Below are 23,616 nucleotides of genomic sequence, written 5' to 3' on the forward strand. Positions count from 1 at the left end.
GACTCAAAAGGCTGCTTAATGTACAGCATTCTGGAAAAGGCAAAACTACAGGAATAGAAAACAGATCAGGGTTATCAGGAACTGGGGATGGGAGGTGGGGGTTGGCTATAAAAGGGACATGAAGGAACTTTTTGAAGTGTTGCAAATATTTATTGTGATGGTTAGTTACATGACTGTATACATTTGTCAAAATTCATAGACCTGTGCAACTGTGAATTTTACTATCTGTAAATTACATCTGACTTGAAAATATATTTATATTTCTTTGGCTTTGGAGTTTCAAAATCCTAGTCCATCAAAAGTAAGAAAAAAAATACTTTAGGCAAGGACAAACTATCTGGGAGAAAACACCATAAATTAAAGCACAGTTTCTCCATTCCTCACTTGAAAGGGATTCCCTAGACCAAAGAGATAGGGAATAGAAAGAGGAAATACTCAGAGAGATTATGGGGGGCCTATAAATGAAGAGGCTGAACCTAAAGGGACCCTGCAGAAAGGATTAGAGTCCATGTTCACCAACTACCCAGCCTACACGACTGAGTGAGTCCATACATTGCCTACGTGTAGGCCATACTGGTGAGGTCTGTTCTCAGGCAGCAGTTAGCACATCACTCTCGGACCAGCCAGCTCAAATGACTCATGTTTGTGTCCCTAAGACTTTGCTCAGCTCTCTCTCCAACATACTCTATGTGGAGAAATCCTCCTCCTTGCTATTACATGAGTGACTGCCAGTCACCCATGCTCCCCACCACTTGTACTTAGGTTGGACTGAATGAAACCGTTTGAGAACCTTCATTCCCACTGTGAAATGTAATACACATGCCTGTTAGCTACCTTTCCTGTTTTCTAAACTTCTTTCATTTACCTTATTGTTTCCAGTAGAATGAAGGTAAATGCTAAAGCAATCTTTCCTTTCCCCCACATATCTTCAATCAATATCACTAATTTCCTTATGGGTTGGGGTCAAAAGGAATAATTCTTTCATTGGATGACCATCCTTACATCCACATGATTATTTGTTCATTAAACATTCACTGAACTGCTAGTCTGGCCAGCTGTAAAGAGTCTGGGTCCCTGGCCTGGAGGGAGTCCTAGGGACAAGACAACCTAGTAAGGACCATAGCAGAGGCCTGGGTCAAGTGCTACAGAGACCCAGCGGAAGATGGGCAGCAAGGGGCCCTTGGGAAGCCTCTCTAGAACTACACTTTCTAGTCCAAACAACTAATTGCTGTGGTAACTCTGACCTTTTCTTCATTGGGCAACTACCCATTCCCTCTTGTTAAACAAACTTTCTCTGCAGGGAATTGAGAAAATGCCCTGAGGGCAGGGGCCTTGTCTGTTTTTCTCTAGCAAAATGCCTGGCTCATAAAGACTTACTGAAAGAATGTGTAAGTTATTGTTTTGGGGAGATATTTAATGTTTGCCAAAATCCCTGGACAGAAATATAAAACACGTTTAGAAAGTGTGTGCAAAGAAAAAGGATAGTTATAAACCATCCTATGAATTATCCAGTAGGATTTGTCCAGTGATTCACATGCATTTTTCCACTTTGAGTAACGTACATCCATGCCTTGCCTTCACCACTATAATCCATGTTTCTCTAGCTCTAGAGTGCCAGGCTCCATCTCAGCCCTCGATGTGCATTATCTCACATAGTCCTTACAACAACCCACTTTTACAGATGAGTCAGCTGAGCCTCAGAAGGTAACCCACCTATCCAAGGTTACGGGGAGTTGACTAGAGCCTGGAAACCCACTTTTTAATCCCCCCACACCTGTTAGTCTCCTGCTCAGAGGCAGAAAAGATCTTTACAGGCATTCTCATGTTGAGTTCTGCCTGCCTTATCGCACTGCTTTTTCAGGCAAGTCTCCCTCAGGCTAAACCTAGGCCTGCCTGAGGCAAGATGAACTATCCGATGCAATGGACACAACAGGTCCCAACCAGTTATCTCTGTGGTGACGCCGACCTTTTCTTTGCAAGATGACTACCCGCTCCCCCTTGTTAAACAGAAACTCCCAGAAGTCCCTACTACAGCTAGGGCCCCAGAAGGTCAGTGGCTCTCCTCTTCCTCAATCCGTCTCCCTCAGATGGCTGGCATTCTATTTCTTTATAATATCTTTGAGATATAAAATGAAATGAAACCTGAACCTTAGGTATGTCTCGTCACCATGGAAACAACTTCAAGCCTGAGTGCCTCCAGGAGATATGGGTGCTGTTCTTCCAATGGCTGCAGAAATCAGAGACTGGGAACTGGACAAAGCTCAAACAAGCTCCTGTTGGATTAGCAGCTGTTTTGGTAATAAACAAAGCATGTTCAACATAGGATTAATATGTCTGCAGCAGCATTATCAACCTATATTCTCGATTTTCGACACTGTGGTAGTTTGGTACCAAACATACCAGCCAAAGGAACGACAGCTCAAATTATCCTACTTTTGTGAAGGGATGTTTTAAACTCTATCAAGGTGGCTCAAAGAATGCAGTAGGAAAAAAAAAAGAAAACAGATAATAAATTTCAAGAACATTCTGTAGATTAATTTTTGCTTCTGGGGATGGGAAACCAAAATTTTCCCGAGACTCCATTAGTAAAACCATGAATAAAACATCCCTGCTTCAACTGCTTGCTTGCTGTGCTTGCATGGCCTTGGTCTGGAGAAGCAGCTCAGAATTGAAGGCAGGTGATCCAGGGGCGGTGAGCGAGTCTGAGAGCATGCTGCTTCTTCTCTGGCATGTTGCCTACATATCAGACCAGGGTGCAAGGATAATGAGCAGAGTCCAGGACCAAGTGTTGGTTACCTAACCTCCCTGGGTGTCAGTCTCCTTTGTAGAGGTGGGTTTGGAGGGATGAATGCTGGATCCTAAATATCCTATGTGCTAGAAGTGCACATCACAGTGTGTTCCAATCACTCAGCAAAAAAAAGAAAAGACAAGTGACACTTGCCAAGCCCTATTTGATCTGGGCAATGTGCTGGGCACTTCATGACTGTTATTTGAGCCTCACAATAATTTATGTGTGGTTGCTGGTATTCCTGATTTACAAATGATGGAAACTAGTCCTGAGAATTGCAGTGACTTCCTCAAAGTGATCAGTATACATGCATGCAGTCAGGTTTCAGATCCCCATCTGTCCAGCACCAAAGACAACTTCCTTTCTAGCTGACCCTGCTCATTTCTGAGCTGGGGATAAATTACTAATATGATTTTCATTCAAAATAAATATAACTCTATTGTTCTGTCATAGTTTTAAAATAATTTGCTAATGCCTTGAAAAATTCGGCTTCTTTAGCTACTCTGGCTCTCATTAAAATGATCCCATATCACTTGGGAATTAGAAGCATCTTCATGTGACGTGAACTTTTAATCCTTGGATTGTTCCAAGCTGTCCTGGAGAGTTACCCCCGAACGGCCTCTTAGAGATGCTGTCATAAGTTAAGATACTTTAGTCACTTCCATGTGGGAAGATTTTGGATTTTTATCTTTTAAATCAGTCTGAACAACTGAAAGCAACACTTTTTTTCTCCTCAAAAGAAATATAAAATCATAGTGCTACAATCAATAGGTCTGAAATTCTGCAAAATAAAGGAATAATACAACTCAACTCTTCCTCAATTCTAAGCTCTTGGCTTCCAATGGGAAAGCCAGGATTTCCATTTCATGAGAAAAAGAATAAAACATTAGAGAGCAAAATAGCCATGATATTTTGGGTGTGTGCTTAGTCAGATCTGCCAGAAAGTTTCCTATTTGGTAGTTATTCCTATTTCCTGAATGGCAGGCTGGGGCCACAGAGAGGGTGTGGGCTTCAGAATGAGAACAAGGGTTAACAAATCCCACGTCTTCCATGGGCATGTTAGTTACGCTCTCTGAGCCTCAGTTTCTTCCTCTGTAAAACGGGGATATTCGCTTCATAGGATTGTTGTGAAATTAAACAAATAATGTACATAAAAAGCAAATACACTAGTCCTCTTCAACCCACTCCCAATTTGAAATAGACTTGAGCAATCTATAATAATAACAATTATTGTATTATTGACTCCTTACTATGTGCCAGGCACTGGGCTGAGCCCTTTCCTTTTTGCTAAAGGAAACCAGTATCTGAAACCAGGTGCTCTAACTCCAAAGCTTGCCCTGTGCCCTGCCCTGGGATACAAGCCATTTATTGGGTCCAGATTAAAGGATTTATGAGCAATTGCTTCTGCAGGAAACAGATGCCCGTGAGCATCAAGGCTGATGTGGCTGGATATTTGGCCAACAGTAGCGAGGGCCATGCAAAACCCTTTGTTCTCCCACTCTGCAAGATTATACCACTGATTTTCTGCTCCCTGAGATTAGTTTCCTGACTACACTAGGCACATAATAGATGTCCAAAAATGCTTGTTGAGTAAACAAATGCAAATAATAAACAGATCGCTCATGATGTAACCATTTACCTTATGTAGGAAACATTTAATACTAACCTCTTCTCCATTCTCCTTTTAGGGATACTAACATGTAAAGCAGATTTTTAAAAGCTGTTAATTCTCCACCATCCACATTAATGCAATGTTCACCAAGCATTTATTAAGTACCTACCATTAATCAAGGGGCCATGGATTACATATATAATTCATTACAGAGTATTAAAAAACAACAACAAAGCCCAGCTTATATTCAGCTATGGAATATGGGATATTTTCAGGTAGCATTGACCTCTGTGGCTTTGCTTATGTTCATTTTCTAGTTTGCATTCCCTGAACCTTACTTCTTAAGCAGTCTTAGTAGGCAAACTGAGAAAGTGCCTTGTGTAGCCATACTAGAATCAAGAAGCCTAGAAGAAGAGAGAGGATGAAATTTGGAACACAGTATAGGGAAGAATACCGGGCTGTGAAGTGAGACAGGCTATGAATCCTGACCCTGTCACTGGCAATGAAACCTTGCAAAACCTCAATTTCATCATCTATAAAATGGAGAGAGTCAGCATTTGTCATTGCTCTCCCACGGGGTGGTGAAGACTCCTAGGGTGATGTGAGGGAAGTACCTCATTTTGAGGATCCTAAATGAGGTTATGTAGGCAAAGCACCCAACACAGAATCTGCTGCAAACCAGGCGCTCAGTGAACATTAGTGCCCCCCCCCTCACTTTCTCCCAGAATCTCCTGGACAGCCACTGTGGGGTGTAAGAGCTTGGAAGCGTGAGGACCCAAGGCTTGCTGGTTTGAGACGGGCTGTCTCCTGCACATGTTATCTTTTGTCTCCTCTCTGCCAAAGGCAAACAAGAACGTAACGATAACAGGCGCATCCACTGAAACAAAACACGTCACAGGAAGAAGATAATACACCCAAGGACAAATAAAAGTCAACTGTGGCTGGGCCCAGAAAGACTAGGTGAAAACTCACAGGAAGTAGAGAAGGTATTTCCTATTTTATAGGAAAGAGGCTTTTAAAATATTATCACCAATGTATAAACATATACACGTACGTGATTTTAATATCTTTTTCTTTGTTATTTAGGTTGCCTACACAGGGTGGGAACTTGCTAAGTTATGGAGGCAAGCTTTTGAAAAAGTACTTCAAAATATAGGATAAATTGATGATGTCTAGGCAAAAACGTGTAGTCTGTTAAATGAAGGCACCAGAAGACAAAACTGTACTTACCATGACTGGCTATGCAAGACTGTGTGTGCCTATGGACAATACTGGAAGAAAGACACTTGGAGACAAGAACAGCTAATTTATTATGATGGTTCCCTCACCCAATGCCTGGACTCTAATAGATGTTTAATAAATATCTGTTCAATGAGTGAGAAGACCTGATTTTCTATACATTATAACTCTGAATATATATCTCCCATTATTAGCCAATTATTCGAAGATAATGCTGCCTGTTTTTGACATAATTTTGTTGTTTTACTCCTTTTTCCCCCTCCACCTAATACAGTCCTATCTCCACCAAAGAAATCGGTATAAACAGAAAAGCTTATAGAGTCTAAGAATATGGGACTTCGTAGACAGAAATGATCCAGGTCATTCAGCATTTCTGATATCTAAAGCCAGGAGAAGCATTTGTAGATAAGCAGGAGGCCTGATTTTTATTCATTAGTTGGCCAATTGTCCCGGGAAAAAATAACCCCTCTAGGTCTCAGTTGACAGATCTGTGAATGGGGTTAGACAGATGACCTGCAGGCCTTTCAGTTACTTTAAATATTAAATGTCAAGACAAAACATGCTGGGTCAATTAAGACAGATGAGTCCCCCAAAGAATTAATATTTGAAAACTTTATTTTCTCAAATGAGCACCAACACAGATTGGAAATATGACAGAAACAATGCACTTTTCTCTAATACTGAGCCACTATGTACAAACACATGAAAAGGGGGGACAAATTACTTGAAAATAATCTTTGTTATTGAAGCAAAGTGACCTGAAAAATGCCAACAATAACAACCAAAAAAAAGATAAAGAAAGAAAATAACAAAACCCAAACCCAACAAATACAGTTTGTAAACACAGGCGTAAAGAGACGGATTCTGTATTGAAAGATAGTCTCTGCAGGTTGGAAAAAGTAGTCGACTCTCACTTTCACCAAAACATTATACAAAAACACACGGGCAGAGAGAATTTGGTAATAGGAGAATAGCTTGTTTCTTCTTGGCTTTACCTTTCGCTGCTGGCAGATTTCATGACTATGTTTTAATTTTTAGAATTAAATATCTCTTTCCTCTACCTAGACCACTAGCATGTTTTCTCATTTGAGGCAGACTCTTTTTTAAAATATGTTAAGTTGATTGTGTTCAAGAGTTGATCTCCCAGCCTCTTCCTGAACCCGAGGCAATCTGACCTTAAAAAAAAAAAGCTGTTTACCTACAAAGTATGTATATTATTTTATTAAGGTTTTTTCAACTCAAATCAGTTAATGTTTAACATGATGTGGCTTCTACAACAACGGGAACCCTGGGATACGTGAATGAATACACTCACATCTTGGTTAGAAACACAGATTTGACTCTGGTTGATCTTCACAAACAACAGATTTCCTTTACAGTCTGTAAAAGCTGAGCACACAAAGAATAAGGAGCAAACCGGCTACAGCTCTGTGCTCAGGAAAACAGAATCTTCGTGGTTTGTGCCGTTGGTCCACTCAGAAACAAACCACCAGAGAGAAAGAGAAGAAGAACCTTATGTGCCCAAGGTGTAAACTGTAGGTATAGTGTCCCCAATAAGAAAGAAAACAGGAGGCACAATCCAAAGTGCTCTTTATACACACACACACACACACACATACACGCATACACACAAAATTAAAAACAAGATTCCAATTTGTTGGAAATTCTTCCAACAAGAGGAATCACTCTAGGTTGTTACTAAATTTATTGGTTTTATTTCTTTTCTTTTCTAGCCAATACTGGTGCAAGAAAATATTTCAGTTCTCAACCTGGTAATGTACTGCAGAGTCTGTTCCACCGGGAAGAAACGCGGAGAGGCACTGCTCTGCTGCCTCCGTCCAGAATAAAGCGATAGAGATCTTTTTTAAAAAAGAGTATATTGGTGATCACCGTTTCCCTTAAAATATACTTCAAGAAATGCAGAGGAAACCATAGAATTTAAAAATGAAAATAAAAAGTGCTCTCAGGGGATCTGAGAAAACAGCACCAAATATATTATTTAAAAAATTAAATATTATTTACAAAAGTATATTTCATAAGCAACTGTTTCTTTTATATATATCTGCTTGCAAATCTCTTTATAAAGGGGACAGCTCTTTTTCACACACTGATCCACCGCCAGTAAAGATTTCCTCTAACCTATCTCCATGATCATACTGTCATAGGAGTTGGGGCAGCACTCAGGCTCAGCTGACATTCTCTGGGCATCAGGTTTTGGCTGTATGTGATTCACGTCAAATCAACCCATCAGCAGCCTGAGACAAATATCCTGGGGGCTTGGGTGTAATCCAGGGCCGCCAAGGCCATATGACCTAGGGTGGCACAGAGGAGATGGAACTAGAGAGTCTGCCGGCTGGACTTCAGTTGAAAGTGAAGGCAGCTGCTGGCTGAGGTATAGAACTTCATGCCTTTCCCTTTCTCATTTCCCCTTTTCCCCTTCCCTACTCCCTGCACCCCGCCTAAGCTTTATCACCGAACTCAAATTCCCTGGACCTACCAGGGGTGAATGGATGAGGTCTTTGGTTATGCTCTGAGTCAATAATTTGGTGAGGAAATTAAAGAACGAACTGACTGAGGCCATGAGTTGATGCGTCTCCATTGCCCAGCTGCATTCTCTCCAATACTGCTAGACGTTAGATAGATAAGCCATGAATGGAGCTAGTTATAAGAAGCACTTTTGGTTTCATTGACACAAAGGGAAAGCCTAATGGGTGGTTGCTTTTTTTCCCTGTAGTTATGGGAAAACCAACATTCTACTCAGATCTCTTGCACAGGAATGGTGCCATGCACACATTGGATGCTCAATGGATAGTAACTGAAAAAAACCAGAACCAGGGTTGAATTGGAGCCTGCTCTGATCCATGCAACAGTTAGAGGTCCCATCTCCAAGGAAGAACAGTGGCACATCGGTCTCCTGTGCCCCTTGAAAATTCTAGGGTCCCCCATGTCTGGTTTATATGTCAACACACTCATTTTTAGTTTTAAAGACAAAACAGCTACCCATGTTTAAGCCCCATTTTCTTTTTATAGAAAGGAGCATCCATAGCCAGGACATTCCCTGAGCAAAGGGGCCAACCAAAATCCACAAACGAAGGCCACTACCTTCAGGGGGCACAGAGAAGGGAATCTATGATTTCTGTGCTGGCAAGCCAGCTTAGGAATGTGAAAGTTGAAAATGTTTTTATGGAGATCTTGGGCCTGGGAGCCGGAACTCTTTCCCTGGGAGCGGACATGAAATGCTTCTGAACCTCAGTCTGCTTTGCAGTAACGTGGGGAGAACAACTTACCCTCCCAGAGCTACTAAAGCACCGGGATATAGGGGTAAGAAGCCTTTGGGAACAAAATTTGATTTCTAAGAATCCTTTTGTCTTACAGGCCGTCTACTGGTAAACCTGGAGATACCCTGCTTCCTATCAGTCCCGCTGTCCACCAGCGCCAGGGTGGGACCATGCCTGTCTCCAGTCCCTCATTCTGTAATCAGCACACAGAGACACAAAAAGACATTTCCACCATGGACTTACTCCCTGTGGGAATTTGGTTCAATTCTGAAAACGTTCTAGGTTGGCTGCTTGAATCTTGGTTAATCGATTTTACGGATTCTTGTCTCGATGAACTCACTTTTTTGTGACTTTCAAGGTGAAATTTTCCTATAGGATCAGTCTCCTTGGAAAATGAGATGCTGAGAATTACCTAACATAAACCTACACCTATCTAATATTTTCAGTCTAAGCAATGAAATTAACTCAGTTAAGAGTTTCGGTCATGCACCGTGTACTGGCTAAATTGCTGAAGAACAGACTTCACAGTGTTGATTAAATGTATCACACTCCTCTCTCTCTCCTAAGCCTTACAGGGATTTGTTCTCCACTCCCCTAATATGATGAAGTTCAGATGGGGGGGGAATACTGGAATTTGCAACGATGTTTGACACCAAATCTAAGCCCTCCCCACTGCTGGACCACACTGACAGATTTCTCTCCACACAGAACACCCAAGTCCAAGGAGAACAGCTAGGGGCATGAGGAATCTACCAGCCAGGTTATCACTAAGATCAAAGCCTTGGGACTTTGTTTTCCAAAATCTACCTTGATAGAACTGGAGAAAAACACCCAAAACTCTATGTACAAAGAATTGCTGATCTCACTGAAGCCGTTGCATACCAAAGAGGAAAGATGACCTAACCTGTAATGGTTCAAATCTAAACTAATCCCGGCATTGCCCCATCCCACCCCCCCTTCCTTGCCACAATGCTCTTCTCTTATTAAAGGTCAGAAAGAAAGGTCAGACGGAATTGCTAACTGGTTCTACTTTTTGTTTTCTCTGGCCCAGTATCTGAGCCATTTCTGAGGAGCTCCCAAACTGCAGCTCTCTTTGTTCCCTGTTCTCCTCAATTATTGATTTTACTTAGTTGCTGGTCAAAGGCTTTGGGATGTTGAGATCTTGCACCCATTGCAAATGGCAGTCCCCTCTCTTGTCACCTACACTGGCTGAAGAGGCAAAGAGAAAGATTACCCACAGGAGCAGTGAGGCATCCAAGTCATCAAAACCCACCTGGGCTGTTCCCGAGTCACTCATCACTGCCAGGATGCTCCCCAACTCGGCCCAGGAGAACCAGGCCCCTGCCCCGCCAGCTAGAATTAGGGCCACTTCTTGTGCTCATTTGCTAACCTGGCACATTTGGTGTCAGGAACAGAAGCTTCTGATCAGAAAGAATGCAGGCATGAGGTATTTTTTTTCTCTTTGTCCTTTTAGACAAGTCGATTACTTCAAGCCTAAGTTACTAGGTCTCCAGGAGCAGCACAATTTTCTTTCTACCCCTACCCTCCCGTCCCCTGCCCACCCCCGGGACCCTCGAGGTTTCCCCCCCCTTTCCCTCTTCCTCACACCCCTGTGCTGTGCCACTGCTCTCCTGACAAGTGGCCGTCAGGCAGCTCTCGCATGGGCACCAAGACCCTTATCAAGGTGGGCTGCCGCCATGCGGTCAGACATCTGTTCCTTTTGTTGTTTTGTTTTCAGCCAACACTAGAACAGAGAGAGAAGCCAGGATCAACTCACAGACAGATACAAAGCAAAGAGACAGAGAGACAGCGATTTAGAGGCCGATCGCCAGAAAGATGGCGTCAGGGTGGGAGAATGCCCCCGATGGCGAGGCCCCCAAATGGATGGAACCACGTGTTCAGTCACTCTCTCACGCTGGGTAGAATGTTCAGTTGGATGGCGTTCACGTGGACACTGGGCTGGGCAGATGCTCTCCAATCAGTCCCAGCCGTTGTCCTTGATCATGTGTGCCAGCTCAATGATGTATTTGCCCTCTTTATATTTCTGGCTGCTTTCAAAGGCATGTTCCTAGGAAACACAAAGGAAGAGAAAAGATGCTGAATGACCAAAGATGAGAACTTTTGTAGCACGGGTCCAAGGCAGGGCCAATGTCAGGCATCAGGACCACCGAAGTCTGATCTGAGCTTCACCCAGACTCATGGAGAGGATTCCCACCACTCAAGTATGCCATGTCCCCTTCACTAACTACAGCACTGAGGCAACCCCAGGACTTTCTCAATATTTATGATAGAATTTAAATATTTTTAAGTTGAAATATTATACATTTAAATATTCTGTGGGACTGGCCTGGTGGTGTAGTGGTTAAGTTGGCACACTCTGCTTTGGCAGGCTGGGGTTCCCAGGTTCGGATTCCGGGCACAGACCTACACACTGCTTATCAAGCCATGCTGCGGCAGTGTTCCACACACAAAATAAAGAAAGACTGGCACAGATGTTAGCTCAGCAATAATCTTCCTCAAGCAAAAGAGGAAGATTGGCAACAGATGTTAGCTCAGGGCCAATCTTCCTCACCAAAAAAAAATAATTAAATAAATAAATATTCTGAATATTTTCTCAATATTCACAATAGAATTTCTTCAGGGTCTTTGCTCATTCAAGTCTTTGCTCAAATACTACCATCTTAGTAAGGTCTTTCCAAGCTACTCTACTTAAAATCACAATGTCCACAGGGCTGACCCGGTGGCACAGCGGTTAAGTTCACATGTTCCACTTTGGTGGCCCAGGGTTTACCGGTTCAGATCCTGGATGTAGACCTATGCACCACTTATCAAGCCATGCTGTGGCAGGCATCCCACATATAAAATGGAGGAAGATGGGCACGGATGTTTGCTCAGGGCCTGTCTTCCTCAGCAAAAAGAGGAAGATTTGCAGCGGATGTTAGTTCAGGACTAATCTTTCTCAAAAAAAAATCACAATGTCCACTGCAGCAATCTCTCTCCCCTCTTTTGCTGCTTTATTTTTCTCCACAGCACTTATCACTTTCAAACACACAGTAATGCTCACATATCTGTTTTGTGTATTGTCTGTCTCCCATTACTACAATGTACACTTTAAAGAAGGCAAAGAGTTTCACTGTTTTGTTCACTGCTGAATCTCCGTGCCTAGAAGACTGCGTGGCACATAAAAGCTCTTCAATAAATCACTGCTGAATGAACGAGTGCATGTATGTACCTAGTATCTTAGGAGAACTTGGTTTCCAATGCTAATCAGAAATCTGTCCAGTGGATGTATCCGTAAAGTTTGTGTCATAATTTTAAACTGTACTTTGTTAGGCTTAGAGAAAAGATGCTCAGGGAGAGAAACAAAGTATTGTGAGGCCAAACAGGTCTCCTTTTTCTTTCTTACCTTGCTGTTTCTATGTCAAATGTGTTAAGTCTGTTTTTCCTTCACTGCTCGTCTCCAGGGAGACAGCAGCTGTATGAACTCCAGGCTGAAGAACCTGGCAGCCCTCACACCCCACCCAGCTGCCAGGCCTCCAGAGGGAAAACCAGCTGGCAGTTACCATCCTAAACTTACAGCACTGTGGGCTCTCCCAGCTAATAAGCCGCACTGAAAGAAGTCCTGCATAGGTGCAGGATCAAAGGGATATTTTATCTGCAGACATAGGTACATAAAAACATCTTGGTGTGTTGTATAAAAAACCCTAGTCATCAGAGTCAGATGGCTGAGCTCCACGTACAGAGGCAGTGGATATGAGCACTTCCTCCTGAGTCCCCCAAATTGGTAAGTAACTCCTACAGTCGATAGGTTCTGGGCAGCATCTGTATGAACCGTATCTTCGGCTCTAGAGCTCACGGGCTCTGAGTCTCAGAACAAGAGTTCAGACTTGAGTCTCTTGTTGAGAGAGGAATCATTCCACATAGTGGAAAGAGGAGGAACACCGAGAGAATGTGCAGACACCACACACATACAAGAGCTGTGGGCTCAGCAGTCATTTCCCTGTGTGTGCGTGTGTGTGAGAGAGAGACACAGACAGAGAGAGAGAGAGAAAGGGAGGGAGAGAGATGTGTACACAACAGAAGAATGTGGTTTGGGAATAAGACCTATTGTTCCACAGTAGTCTGTTCAGGGTAGCGGGGAGGAAAAAAACAACGCTAGCAAAGTGAGAGCGTATCCCTATTAAACAACAACAAAAAGAAAAAAGAAAAAAAATTCAAGAGCCCCCAAGCCAAAGGGCACTTGCAAAATGTCACAACTGGACTCCAGTGGACAGAGCACTAGAGCTGGAGTCTGCAGAAGGACCCCAGACTGAACCCCACTTCCGCTTCCTAGCATCAGAAGCATCACTCAACCACTCAACGTCCATTTACAATCTACAATTTAAAATTATAAACTTTTCATTTGCAAAACTGGGATGATTACAAGCACTTCACAGGATAATCATGAGGGTTAGAAGAAATAATGGAATGAAAGCCTGGAGCACTGAGCGTGGCACGTGAGCAGCGTGAGCAGTGTGAGCAGCGATGAATACACCTCTGGGGAGATGGATGTTTCGCTACTGTCCTATGCACATCACCATGCTTGTCAAGCTGTTTTATCTGTTTACCTATCGCTTCCTTCCCTGGTTTCAGGACTATAAACACCCTTAGGGCAAGGATTGGATCTCATTCACTTTTGCATCCAGCACAAAGGCTTTCAATAAAGCTTTGTCAGAGGGAGTCATTTTACCTAAAGTAAGGAGCTAAACCAACCAACTCAGATTTATCTTCTGTTTGTAAGACAGCACATCCTCAAAGGAATGAGATAACCAACAGACTGGGAAACACAGAAGGGGCAGAACATTTCTGGATAACCAAAACCAGAACTGTGGCCCCCAGATCACCCAGAGGGGACAGGCGGCCAGACAAGGGGACCAGAATGGCCAAGTCCAGTTTTTCCCACAACAAACAACCAAGGCAAGCAAAGGGAGCTGTGGCCAAACCATCTTGGCATCAGGAAACACAATGCCCAGGTTTTTTCTTTCTAATCCTGAACACTTCAAGGCAGATGAGAAAGAGAGAATCTAAAGGTGGTGCTGCTCCACTGTAGACTCCACTTACAGTAGGTTTTGAAGATCCTCACATTTTTGAACTTTATTTAAATGGAATCGTACTTTTATGTCTGGCTTCTTTTGCTCAACATCTTTTTTTAAGTAGACTTCATATTTTTAGAGCAGTTTTAGGTTCACAGCAAAAAGGAGCAGAAGGCATAGAGATTTCCCCTATACTCTGTTCTCACATATGCACAACCTCCCCCACTATCAAAATCTTACAGAGTGGTACATTTGTTACAATCAACAAACCTACATTGACGCATCATTATCGCTCTGCAGGCAGTTTTGACTTCTTCTTCAGGTTCCTTCGGAAGCTAACTAACAGCAGGTCATAAGAGCCAGCCCCATACTGACTCCACGCCACTGACAGGACAGGGAATTTGAAGCATTTTACATGGAACAAATTGCCCTCTCAGAGACAGGCAGACTCATTTTTCAACATCCCCCAATGACAGAGGGCAAGGAAAAGCACTGTGATCAGATCTGCCAATAACAATAAGACAGCAATAATTTGAGTTTATTTTCATTGAACATATATACCTCCTCTCACCCTGGCAAAGAACTGCGCACTCTCCTAGGCACCAAGAGGACGTTAAAAATATTCGTTGAGTTAAATAATGAGGGAATGAATGTCCAGTTGAGAAAGTCCAGCCATGACTCTACCTGATAGTGGACATTAATTAACATAATGCTTGATGATGCCTAGCACAGGGCCTAAGACCAGATATTCTGGGAGCATTTATTGGAGCATCAAAGAACATGGGCTCTACAGTCAGACCACTACCTGGACTCCTATCCTGGTTTGGCCATGTAAAGGGTAGATAACAACGAACATGCTATGAACCTCTCTAAGCCTCAGTTTCCTCATCCATAAAATAGGGATTAAAATACGACCTACCCTCCAGGGATACTATCAAGAATAAATAAAATAATGTAGGCCTGGAACACAGTAAGCTGTCAGGAAATGTTACATGCCATTATCATTATTATTATTTATTAAATTGAAAGGCAGGGGTGTAGGCGTGTGTGTGTGTGTGTGTGTGTGTGTGTGTGTGTGTGTATCTCAGGGCAGGTGTGAAGGGATGAGGAGGAGGAGGGGACTATCAGTGAAAAGGGAAGAATGAGTGTGGCAAACAGGAGTGTGTGAGGAACTGCTCTTGGGGCTCAGTTTCCTGTCCCGGTCTCAGACAATCCCACGAGGTCACGGGAAGCAAGAAGAGAAAGCCTTCTTCTAGTATGAGGCTCTCAGCTATTTCCTTCAAGACCCTCTCTCCACCAACCAGACTCCTCGTACTTACATATTTCCAGCCCAGAGTGGTTTTGCAGTTTTCACAGTAAATGTCTGCGACTGCATGCAGTCCTGTTAGCAAGACTCGCTCTTCTGCAGGCCCACAGCCCACGTTAACTCTATGCCAAGGAACAGAATGAGAAAGAGGGAGCGGGTAGTTAGTCACATGTTCACCATCAGTTGGTCAAACTGCACTTCCAGAAAAAAATTAACTGAGCATGGCTGCCTCAAGGGAAGCCAACACCGAGAAAGGCATCGTCTGTAACGGAAATCAGTAAGAACCCCCAAAAGGTATCCACATGGCAACATCTCCAGCGAAATGAATTTCAGATCCGTAAGTTCTGATTCAATGAGTCTACTAAAAGTAGTCTTTATGGTTGAGACTGTGCTTAGAATTTTTCTGACAGGTGCTTTTAATCTTGTGATTTAAGGGGACAAACTGACAACCACAATATGAAATCCATAGCTATGAGCACAGGAACTGAGAGCTTACAGAGGACCAAATGCAGCCGAAGAAGTCAAACCTGATGGCACAGTCTTGTCCTGATCACAAGCATGAGAGAGCCCTGGGTATCAAATATACTATAGTCCTTCACAGAGCAGGGATTATAGCAAGCTGAACATACTAGACTTCCATTTTCACAGCGCATCAGGCTTATGTGAGCTTCCCCTTGCTTTCCAAGGAAGAGGCTGCAAATGAGGTGCCCAGCAACGACTGAGGGCCGTGGCAGACCGTGCCTCTGCAGGAGGGCATGGAGACTCCGTTAACGGGGTCTTCCGTACAGCCTTACATCCTCCAGCAGATCTTGGAGGCTTCTGTTCACCCTCCCTCCTCCCCAGGGACACATCTCAGTTCTGGTTATGAGACCTCCATGTTGAGGCTCTCTCAGAAGCACTTTAGCTGCTTCCCTATAAGATTACAGCCCTCTAATGTGTCTCCTGGGAGTACTGAATATATTATTTTTAGCCAAAGATGCTGCCCCCAAAATTCCCCCAAAGATAACTGGCTACCAATTGTGGAGAATAATGCTCCACAGGTTTTTTTATTTTTTTTTATTGTGGCAGAGAGGGCAAGGTTGATCACTTAATTATCACTGAGTGTTGCTTTTCCCCACCCCTCACAATCTGCACCAAGCAATGGATGTACCATTCAGAGACACTCACACTGAGTTAAAGAGGTATGCTCGTCCTTGACTTCCTTGGAACGACTGAAATGCAAGAAAACAAATCGAAGTTAGATATCCATTTCACCCACCCATTTGGGAAATAAGCCCCAAATCACAACAATCATGACCTTCCAGATTCACATAGCAAAAAGGGAGCAGTGAGCCAGTTACCAGTCCAGCTGGCAGATGGCATGGGCAGGAGGAGAAGGCAGAACAAACAGAGCCACAGAGCCCGGGCCAGCCTGCACTTGGACTCACCAGCCCAGGTGAGAATATATAAAATAGCCCAACTCCAAAATATCATCAAAAACTGATATCGTCTGATACAATTAATCCACTTGAGATAATTAATCCACATTGGTCTTTCTTGGACCCACTTGATTTCAGCCATCTGTGCTGGCCACAGCTTTCCTCGAATTGGCTAGGGCATGGAAACCAGTACAAGCACCTTTGCCTGCCCTCTTGGTCTAACCCTGAAGAAGAGAGCAAAGAACCCCCAAGGCAAGAATAAACCACCAAACCCACACTTCTCACTCATCTGGCATTCTTGTAGATCCTAACTGCCATGACAGTTACAATCCTCCTAAATGGGAGCACGGAAGCTCTCCTTTTGAGGTGTAAGCAACTTGATCTCTAGATCACAGGAATGCTCATTAAGCAGCAATCCTATTTAAATTTCTAGCTTAAATATGAGCTTCCTTCTTCCGGCTGGAGAGTGGCAGGGAACAGGAGAAACAGGAGCCAGAGCTTGCCATGCAATTTGGCATCTACTTCCATTAACAGAGGCCCCATCCGTGTTTTCCTCCTCTGGTTACACTGAAACTTCTGGCTGACATGAGCCAGCCATGTTCTGCACTGCTTCCTGCATTTTTAATGTGGTCTGACAATTGCACCCTGAACTAAACATCCTAGTCTGCTCTGAAAACCACTCCGAAAATAAATAAACAAAAAAACAAATAAGGGACTCTCCCATGACCTGTTATTCAGTGGCTGGAGAAATCAGAGGGTGAATGGTTAACAGATGACCAGAGGGTATGAGAGAACCAGACAGGACACAGGTCACTGCACACGAGATAGTCACTGTCAGAAGCACAGAACTTTAGGGATCAGTGCTGCCAGCCAGAGAAAGGCAAAATTCTTGACTTGTGGAAAAACTGCCTTTGGGGCAGCTGGATTGTTGGTTGCCTCCAACCTACAAATGCACCAGAGGCCTTTGCTCCCAAGTGTAGCTCCAAGGAGCAAGCAGATGTTCCCCAGCTGCTGTTCAGACCTAAATCAGCTCTCTCTTTCCTCTGGGGCTTGAAACATCCCTGGGGAATACAGCAGCTCCCAGACTAGAATTGAGCACGAATATGAGTGTCACAGTCTCAAAACCTGAAACCTGGAAGTCCATCCAGTGTTTGGATGAGACAATGTCCCAGTGACACAGACCACAAATTTGGCCAATCTGTTAATTCGATCTTGGAGCACAAAGACCCCCAAGAACCTCTGCAGCCTCTTCTCTTGCTACTTTCCCACTGTGTCTTTTGCTCCAGTCAGGCCGAACCACATCCAGTTCCTGGAACCTGCATTTCATCAGTTTTGCCCACGATGTTCCCTCAAATGGGGAGGCTCTTCCACCTGACCAATCCTGAGCGTCGGTTCTGCTTCCTCTCTTTCGTAAGGCTTCCCCTGACCTCCCCAGGAAGAGGCACCGTCAGCACTCACAGTCTGGACTCCTCGTGTTCCCTGTCTGTTCCTTTCTCTTAGCAATTAGCATACTGGATTTAAACTGTCTGTTTATTTGTCTAACTCCCTCACTAGGATTGTGAGCCCTCTGAAGGCATGAGCCATGCCTTCAATCTCTCTCCGAACCCCCAGCACATAGTACATGGATCTGGCATACAGTAGGCATTTGTTAAATATTTGTTCCACGAGTGAATTGCCTCTAATTTCCTTTTTTCCTTAAATGGCTTTATTGATCTATAACTGACATATAATAAAGTGTACATATTTAAAGTGTACTATCTGATGAGTTTTGATATCTGCATATACCTGTGAAACCATCACCATAATCAAGATTATGGACTACCTATCATACCCAAAAGTTTCCTCATGCCCCTCTCAATCCAGCCTTCTCTTCCCTCCTCACCCGCTTCCCACTCGTCCACAGCCAGCCACTGCTTACTGTCACTATAGTTTCTATTTTCTATAATTTTTTATAAATGAAATCATACAGTATGTACTATTTTTTGTCTGGCTTCTTTCACGTAGCATAATTCTTTTAAGATTCATCTATGTTGTTGCATATATCAACAGTTCATTTCCCCTTTTATTGCCGAGTCGTATTCCGTTCTATGGATTTACCACAGTTCATTTATTTTTGGTTTGATTTTAATAAGGGGTTTGGATTAGATGACGTCTGAGTCCCCTTCCAGATCCAAAATTATATTCTCTTATGATTCTATGGTTCTACATCATGGATAACCAGGAGTGTCATTCTCTAAGAAATATTTGCTAAGACCTTCAAGTTCAGAGCTTAGAAGGATGTGGCTATGGAAAAACAAATTCTAGAAGAAAGCAGGCAGGAAAACAACAATTTGAATCAGCAAAGCTTCACCATTTATTACAGGAAAGACACTTAGTTCTCAAATACTCACAGAACATCTACTATCTGCTAGGCGTAACTGGGAATGCAGGGTGAGGGGCAGCATAGTTAAGACTCTTCAGGGAAGCAGTATTCCCAAAAGGTACACAAGACAATTCTCCATGGCAGGGAAAAAATATTAGAAATTTCATCTATTTATTTTTATCTTAAAGAATCGTTTCACTAAATAGTCATAATATATAGATTGCCGCTGGGATCTTCCTGGGCTAGTAAGTGTCCTGTGTGTACAGGTATCTAGAAGGAAGTGTGGGGCTCTCACTATGGGGCGGGGGGACAGGGGTACCCTCCTTCTGCTTTCACTTTCAGCATATCATGAATACTGTTGTTTCTGTGCCATAGGATGCCAACAATGAGACTGATCTTATAAAAACAGGATCTTTAAATAGTAGGATCCTTGCAATTTTTTTGTAACGGGATAGAGTACCACAAAGAGGTTCACTTACATCAAAGTACTTAAAATTGTAAAGATGAGTTATGTATTTTTCTTTTGCTAAAAGATGAGCATTCGAAACTAGCTGGCTTTGTGATAAAAAGTAGCTGACAATACTATGCTACTTTGCAATATTTTCCACAAAACAAACACACTAAATCTGTCCCTTCAAAATAAAGGTTACATTTTTTTTTTTTTTTAAAGATTTTATTTTTTCCTTTTTCTCCCTAAAGCCCCCCGGTACATAGTTGTGTATTCTTCGTTGTGGTTTCCTCTAGCTGTGGCATGCGGGACGCTGCCTCAGCGTGGTCTGATGAGCAGTGCCATGTCCGCGCCCAGGATTCAAACCGACGAAACACTGGGCCGCCTGCAGCGGAGCGCGCGAACTTAACCACTCGGCCATGGGGCCAGCCCCGAAAAGGTTACATTTTAACAGGGAATGGGAGTGTAACTCCTTTTCTAACGAAACTTGTGCTATGGAGAGAACTGGTATTTAGAAACGTTTTCATTTTATATTATCTTTGCAGTTTAACACTGATATGCCTGTACAAAAATTAACTCAAAATGGATGCTATTTAGAAGAAAATGCAGGAGAAAATCTTTGTGACCTTGTGTCAGAAAAGATTTCTTAGATACTACCCCAGAAACACAATCTATAAAAGAAAAAACTGCTAAATTGAACTTCATCAAAACTTTAAACTTTTATTCTGAAAAAGACATTGTTAAGAGAATGAACAGATAAGCCATAGACTGGGAGAAAATATCTGCAAATCACATATCTCACAAAGGACTTGTATCTAAAATATATAAATAACTCTCAAAACTCAAGAATAAGAAAACAAAAAAACCCAGTTTTAAAATGGGCAAAAGATTTGAACAGACCACCAAAGACAAACACATGGCAAATAGGCACATGAAAAGATGCTCAGCATCACTAATCATTAGGGGAAATGTAAATTAAAGACACAAGATTATCACTACACACCTATTAGAATGGTTTATATAGATATATATATATATACATGGAACTCACCAAACCAAGTGCTGTCAAGAATGTGTAGCAACTGGAACTCTCATAAATTGCAAAATGGCATAGCCACTTTGGACAGTTTGGCAGTTTCGTTTACCCAAGTGAAATAAAAACCTATGTTCACACAAAAACCATATGAGAATATTTTTAGCAGCTTTATTCATATTGTCCAAAACTGGAAACAACCTAAATGTCTCCTGGTGAATGGATAAACAAACTGGTATCACCATATAATAGCACTCTGTAACAAAAAGGAACAAACTATTGACACATATACCAACATGGATGAATCAGAAATGCATTAGGCAACGAAAATCAGTGGTTACCAAAGGCTATGAGTAAAGGGAGAGTTTGACGACAAAGGGGTAATAGGGGGAGATGGAACTGTTGTGTTATCTTGATTGAGGGAATGGTTACAAGACTATGTATTTGTCAAAACTCATAGGACTGTACAACAAAGAGTGAATTTTACTATGTAAAATTAAAAATATCTTTAAAAAATCTAATAAAATTTTTAAAATAATAAGCCATCTCTAAAATCTCCTACACCTGTGCACTGTACTCTTATTTGTACAATTAGGAATTGCAAACAATTCCTAATCTATTTAAAAGTATTCCAAACAAGCCTTGTTAAAAAACACTTTCCTGAAAGTTTGCAAAAGCAACTGCAAAGTTCAGCAAAAACTTTTACATAACTGGTAGATGGGCTGGAAAATGGGGATCAGGATTATCAGAAGCACAAAGATGCTCATGTTCCATTCAAATGTATCTTTCGTCATAAGGACGTTTTCAGCGAGTACTGAAATACACTCTCCTGAGGACACAGCTTCAAATTACTGTATCAGAAAGTGATAAACCAAGATTTTTTTTTTAAAAAACAGCATATTCAATCACATATACCTGCAACAAAATAAGATTTAAAAATAAATTTATAATTGTTTTTGTCTTTCCTTCTTTTACATTACAGAAGTTATTAAAATTTTCTTTTTATATAGGTTTATAATGTACATATTACATAATAGGACATATATACCATTTATAAGCAAGTAAACATATATTAGGAGTATATACAGTTGTGTGTTGCCTAATGAAGGGGATACGTTCTGAGAAACACATCATTAGGTGATTTTGTCAGGCAAACATCAGATTATACTGAAAGGGAACAAAATTTGCCACCCTAAAAATGTGTCTCCTTAACATGAAGATTATTTTAGGCTGATTATTTTTAAGAAATAAAAAACTGAAAAGTTTTTCTCGTTACCTCCCCCTTAACTGCCTAAAAGAATTCATATAAAAAAACTTCTCTCAGGAAGCGAGCTATCACCTTTGCAGAAAATGAACTAGGAGATAGATGCGGAGGAACCTAGAAAAGCCTGTCTGTTGGGCTCCCCTCTGAGTTCTTCTGTTTCTATGTGGCCAAACAAGCACTTGTTTTCTAAACCTTTGCTCCTTTTCACCACCTGTGAGTTGCCTTTCTTCCCTTTGAAGTCCCTGACTCTCCCCACTCCCAACATCTTCTTTCGTCTTTAGCTGAGGATGGTACTCAAGGTGAGGGCTTTGGCGTTTTGGTGAGTTAACTCAGTTTTCCTGGGTTTCTCCCATGTATATATATTATCAAACTTTTGTTTGTTTTTCTCCTGTTAATCTGGCTCATGTCAATTTAATTTAGACCAGCCAGAAGGACCCAGAAGGGTGGAAGAAAACTTCTTCCTCCTTTAGAGTACTCACACAACCCTAGAGGGTATAGCCTACTACCTACCTAGGCTACATGGTACTAATCTTATGGGACTGAAATGTCCCTATATGGCACATGAGTGTGCTCAAACATTTTACTGATAGGGGTAAGTGATTTTACAAGTTTGCAGGCCACTGCTCTGGGGGTTCCAGTCCGCTTCAGGGCAGGGCCTAAGAGTAACCTTCTCTAGCCTGACAATGATTAGAATTCCTAGAGAGTAGGGGATGGGGAGGACACATGGCAGAGAAGAGAAACACCAGTCAGGCCCAGAGGTGCCTCACAGGGTGCAAAGCCACTACAGTTCCTGCAGGCCTGTTCTACAAGAGTGTGCTGGCACTCTCGTGCAAGCACACACACAGGCCCACACTCTGCAAAGGGTGCCGAAACCAAACAGGGCTGTCTGGGTGGCAGCATCTGCTCAGGTATCCCCTGAGCCACAGTGTCTATGAACGTGTTTCCTCAGCCTGGCACTCAAGACCAGCTGAATTTCCTGGGGCAGAACTCTGGAAGCTCTTTCACCATGGCTTCCACGCTGGGCCCCTGCCAAGTCAACATTTATGATGGGAAAAACAGCCACTGAGAACAACAGGCATCTTGCAAATAGACACGGACAAGAATAGCCCCGGCTGGGTCACTGTATCCTGTGGGGCCCAGCCCAGCCTGGTGCTACCAGGCACAGCTTGGCACCCTCTTGAGTGAGGGTGGTACCGAAGGTGGGGAGACTGAAAGGAAGTTAAGGAAGCAATTAGAATGAAGCAAACAGAATTTCAGACCAGGAGATCCCAAACGGACTGTCAGACACATTTGTTTGCTGTCATTACTGCCAGGCAACAAGGCAGCTCTTTTCCATGTTGTGTATCAACCAAGGCTGGTGTTCAGGACTCCAGGAAAGGTCTTTTTGTTTTTTTTAAAATTACACAAAACTTTTCTTCTGTCCTTTAAAGGAAAGTAATAGTTCCAGGCCCAGCCCTTCCAGCCAGCTCAAAGGAACGGAAAGGGCTTTGAGTTTCCTGTTTAGTAGCCAAAACCACTGATTTTTGGCCCCATTTGAAAGTCTGGAAGGCAGCAATTCCTCTTAAAAGTAGGAGGACTATTGAAAAATGAATAGTTTTGGAGTGAGGTGGCAACAAAGCAAATATGTGGGTTCCTTCCCCTTAGTGCCAGGCGCAGGTCCTCACCCTGGAGTCCTGTTCACTTGAACTGAGGCATGAAGTCCGCCTAGCATGAGGCAGAGCCTCGCAAACTTAGGCCCCCTTATCTCACTGGAAAGGTTAACCATTATCAACTAAGCATGTGCACCTCAGGAGGAG

General features: G+C 42.7%; 1 protein-coding gene across 6 annotated transcripts in view; it reads right to left on the reverse strand.

Annotated features, from left to right (window-relative positions):
* Positions 1-6,236: 6,236 nt before the first annotated feature.
* Positions 6,237-23,616, reverse strand: part of YPEL2 (yippee like 2) — a 61,555-nt gene continuing 44,175 nt past the window's right edge. For all 6 annotated transcript variants that reach the window (XM_046675265.1, XM_046675260.1, XM_046675266.1 and 3 more), the window contains 3 exons: positions 16,463-16,506; positions 15,309-15,417; positions 6,237-10,985 (listed from right to left, as the gene is read on the reverse strand). In XM_046675265.1, the coding sequence (XP_046531221.1) occupies positions 10,896-10,985; positions 15,309-15,417; positions 16,463-16,506 (243 nt within the window). In that variant the 3' untranslated portion in view covers positions 6,237-10,895. The remainder of the gene's footprint in view (positions 10,986-15,308; positions 15,418-16,462; positions 16,507-23,616) is intronic.

Source organism: Equus quagga, chromosome 11 (assembly GCF_021613505.1).
Source record: "Equus quagga isolate Etosha38 chromosome 11, UCLA_HA_Equagga_1.0, whole genome shotgun sequence".
Lineage (NCBI taxonomy): Eukaryota > Metazoa > Chordata > Mammalia > Perissodactyla > Equidae > Equus > Equus quagga.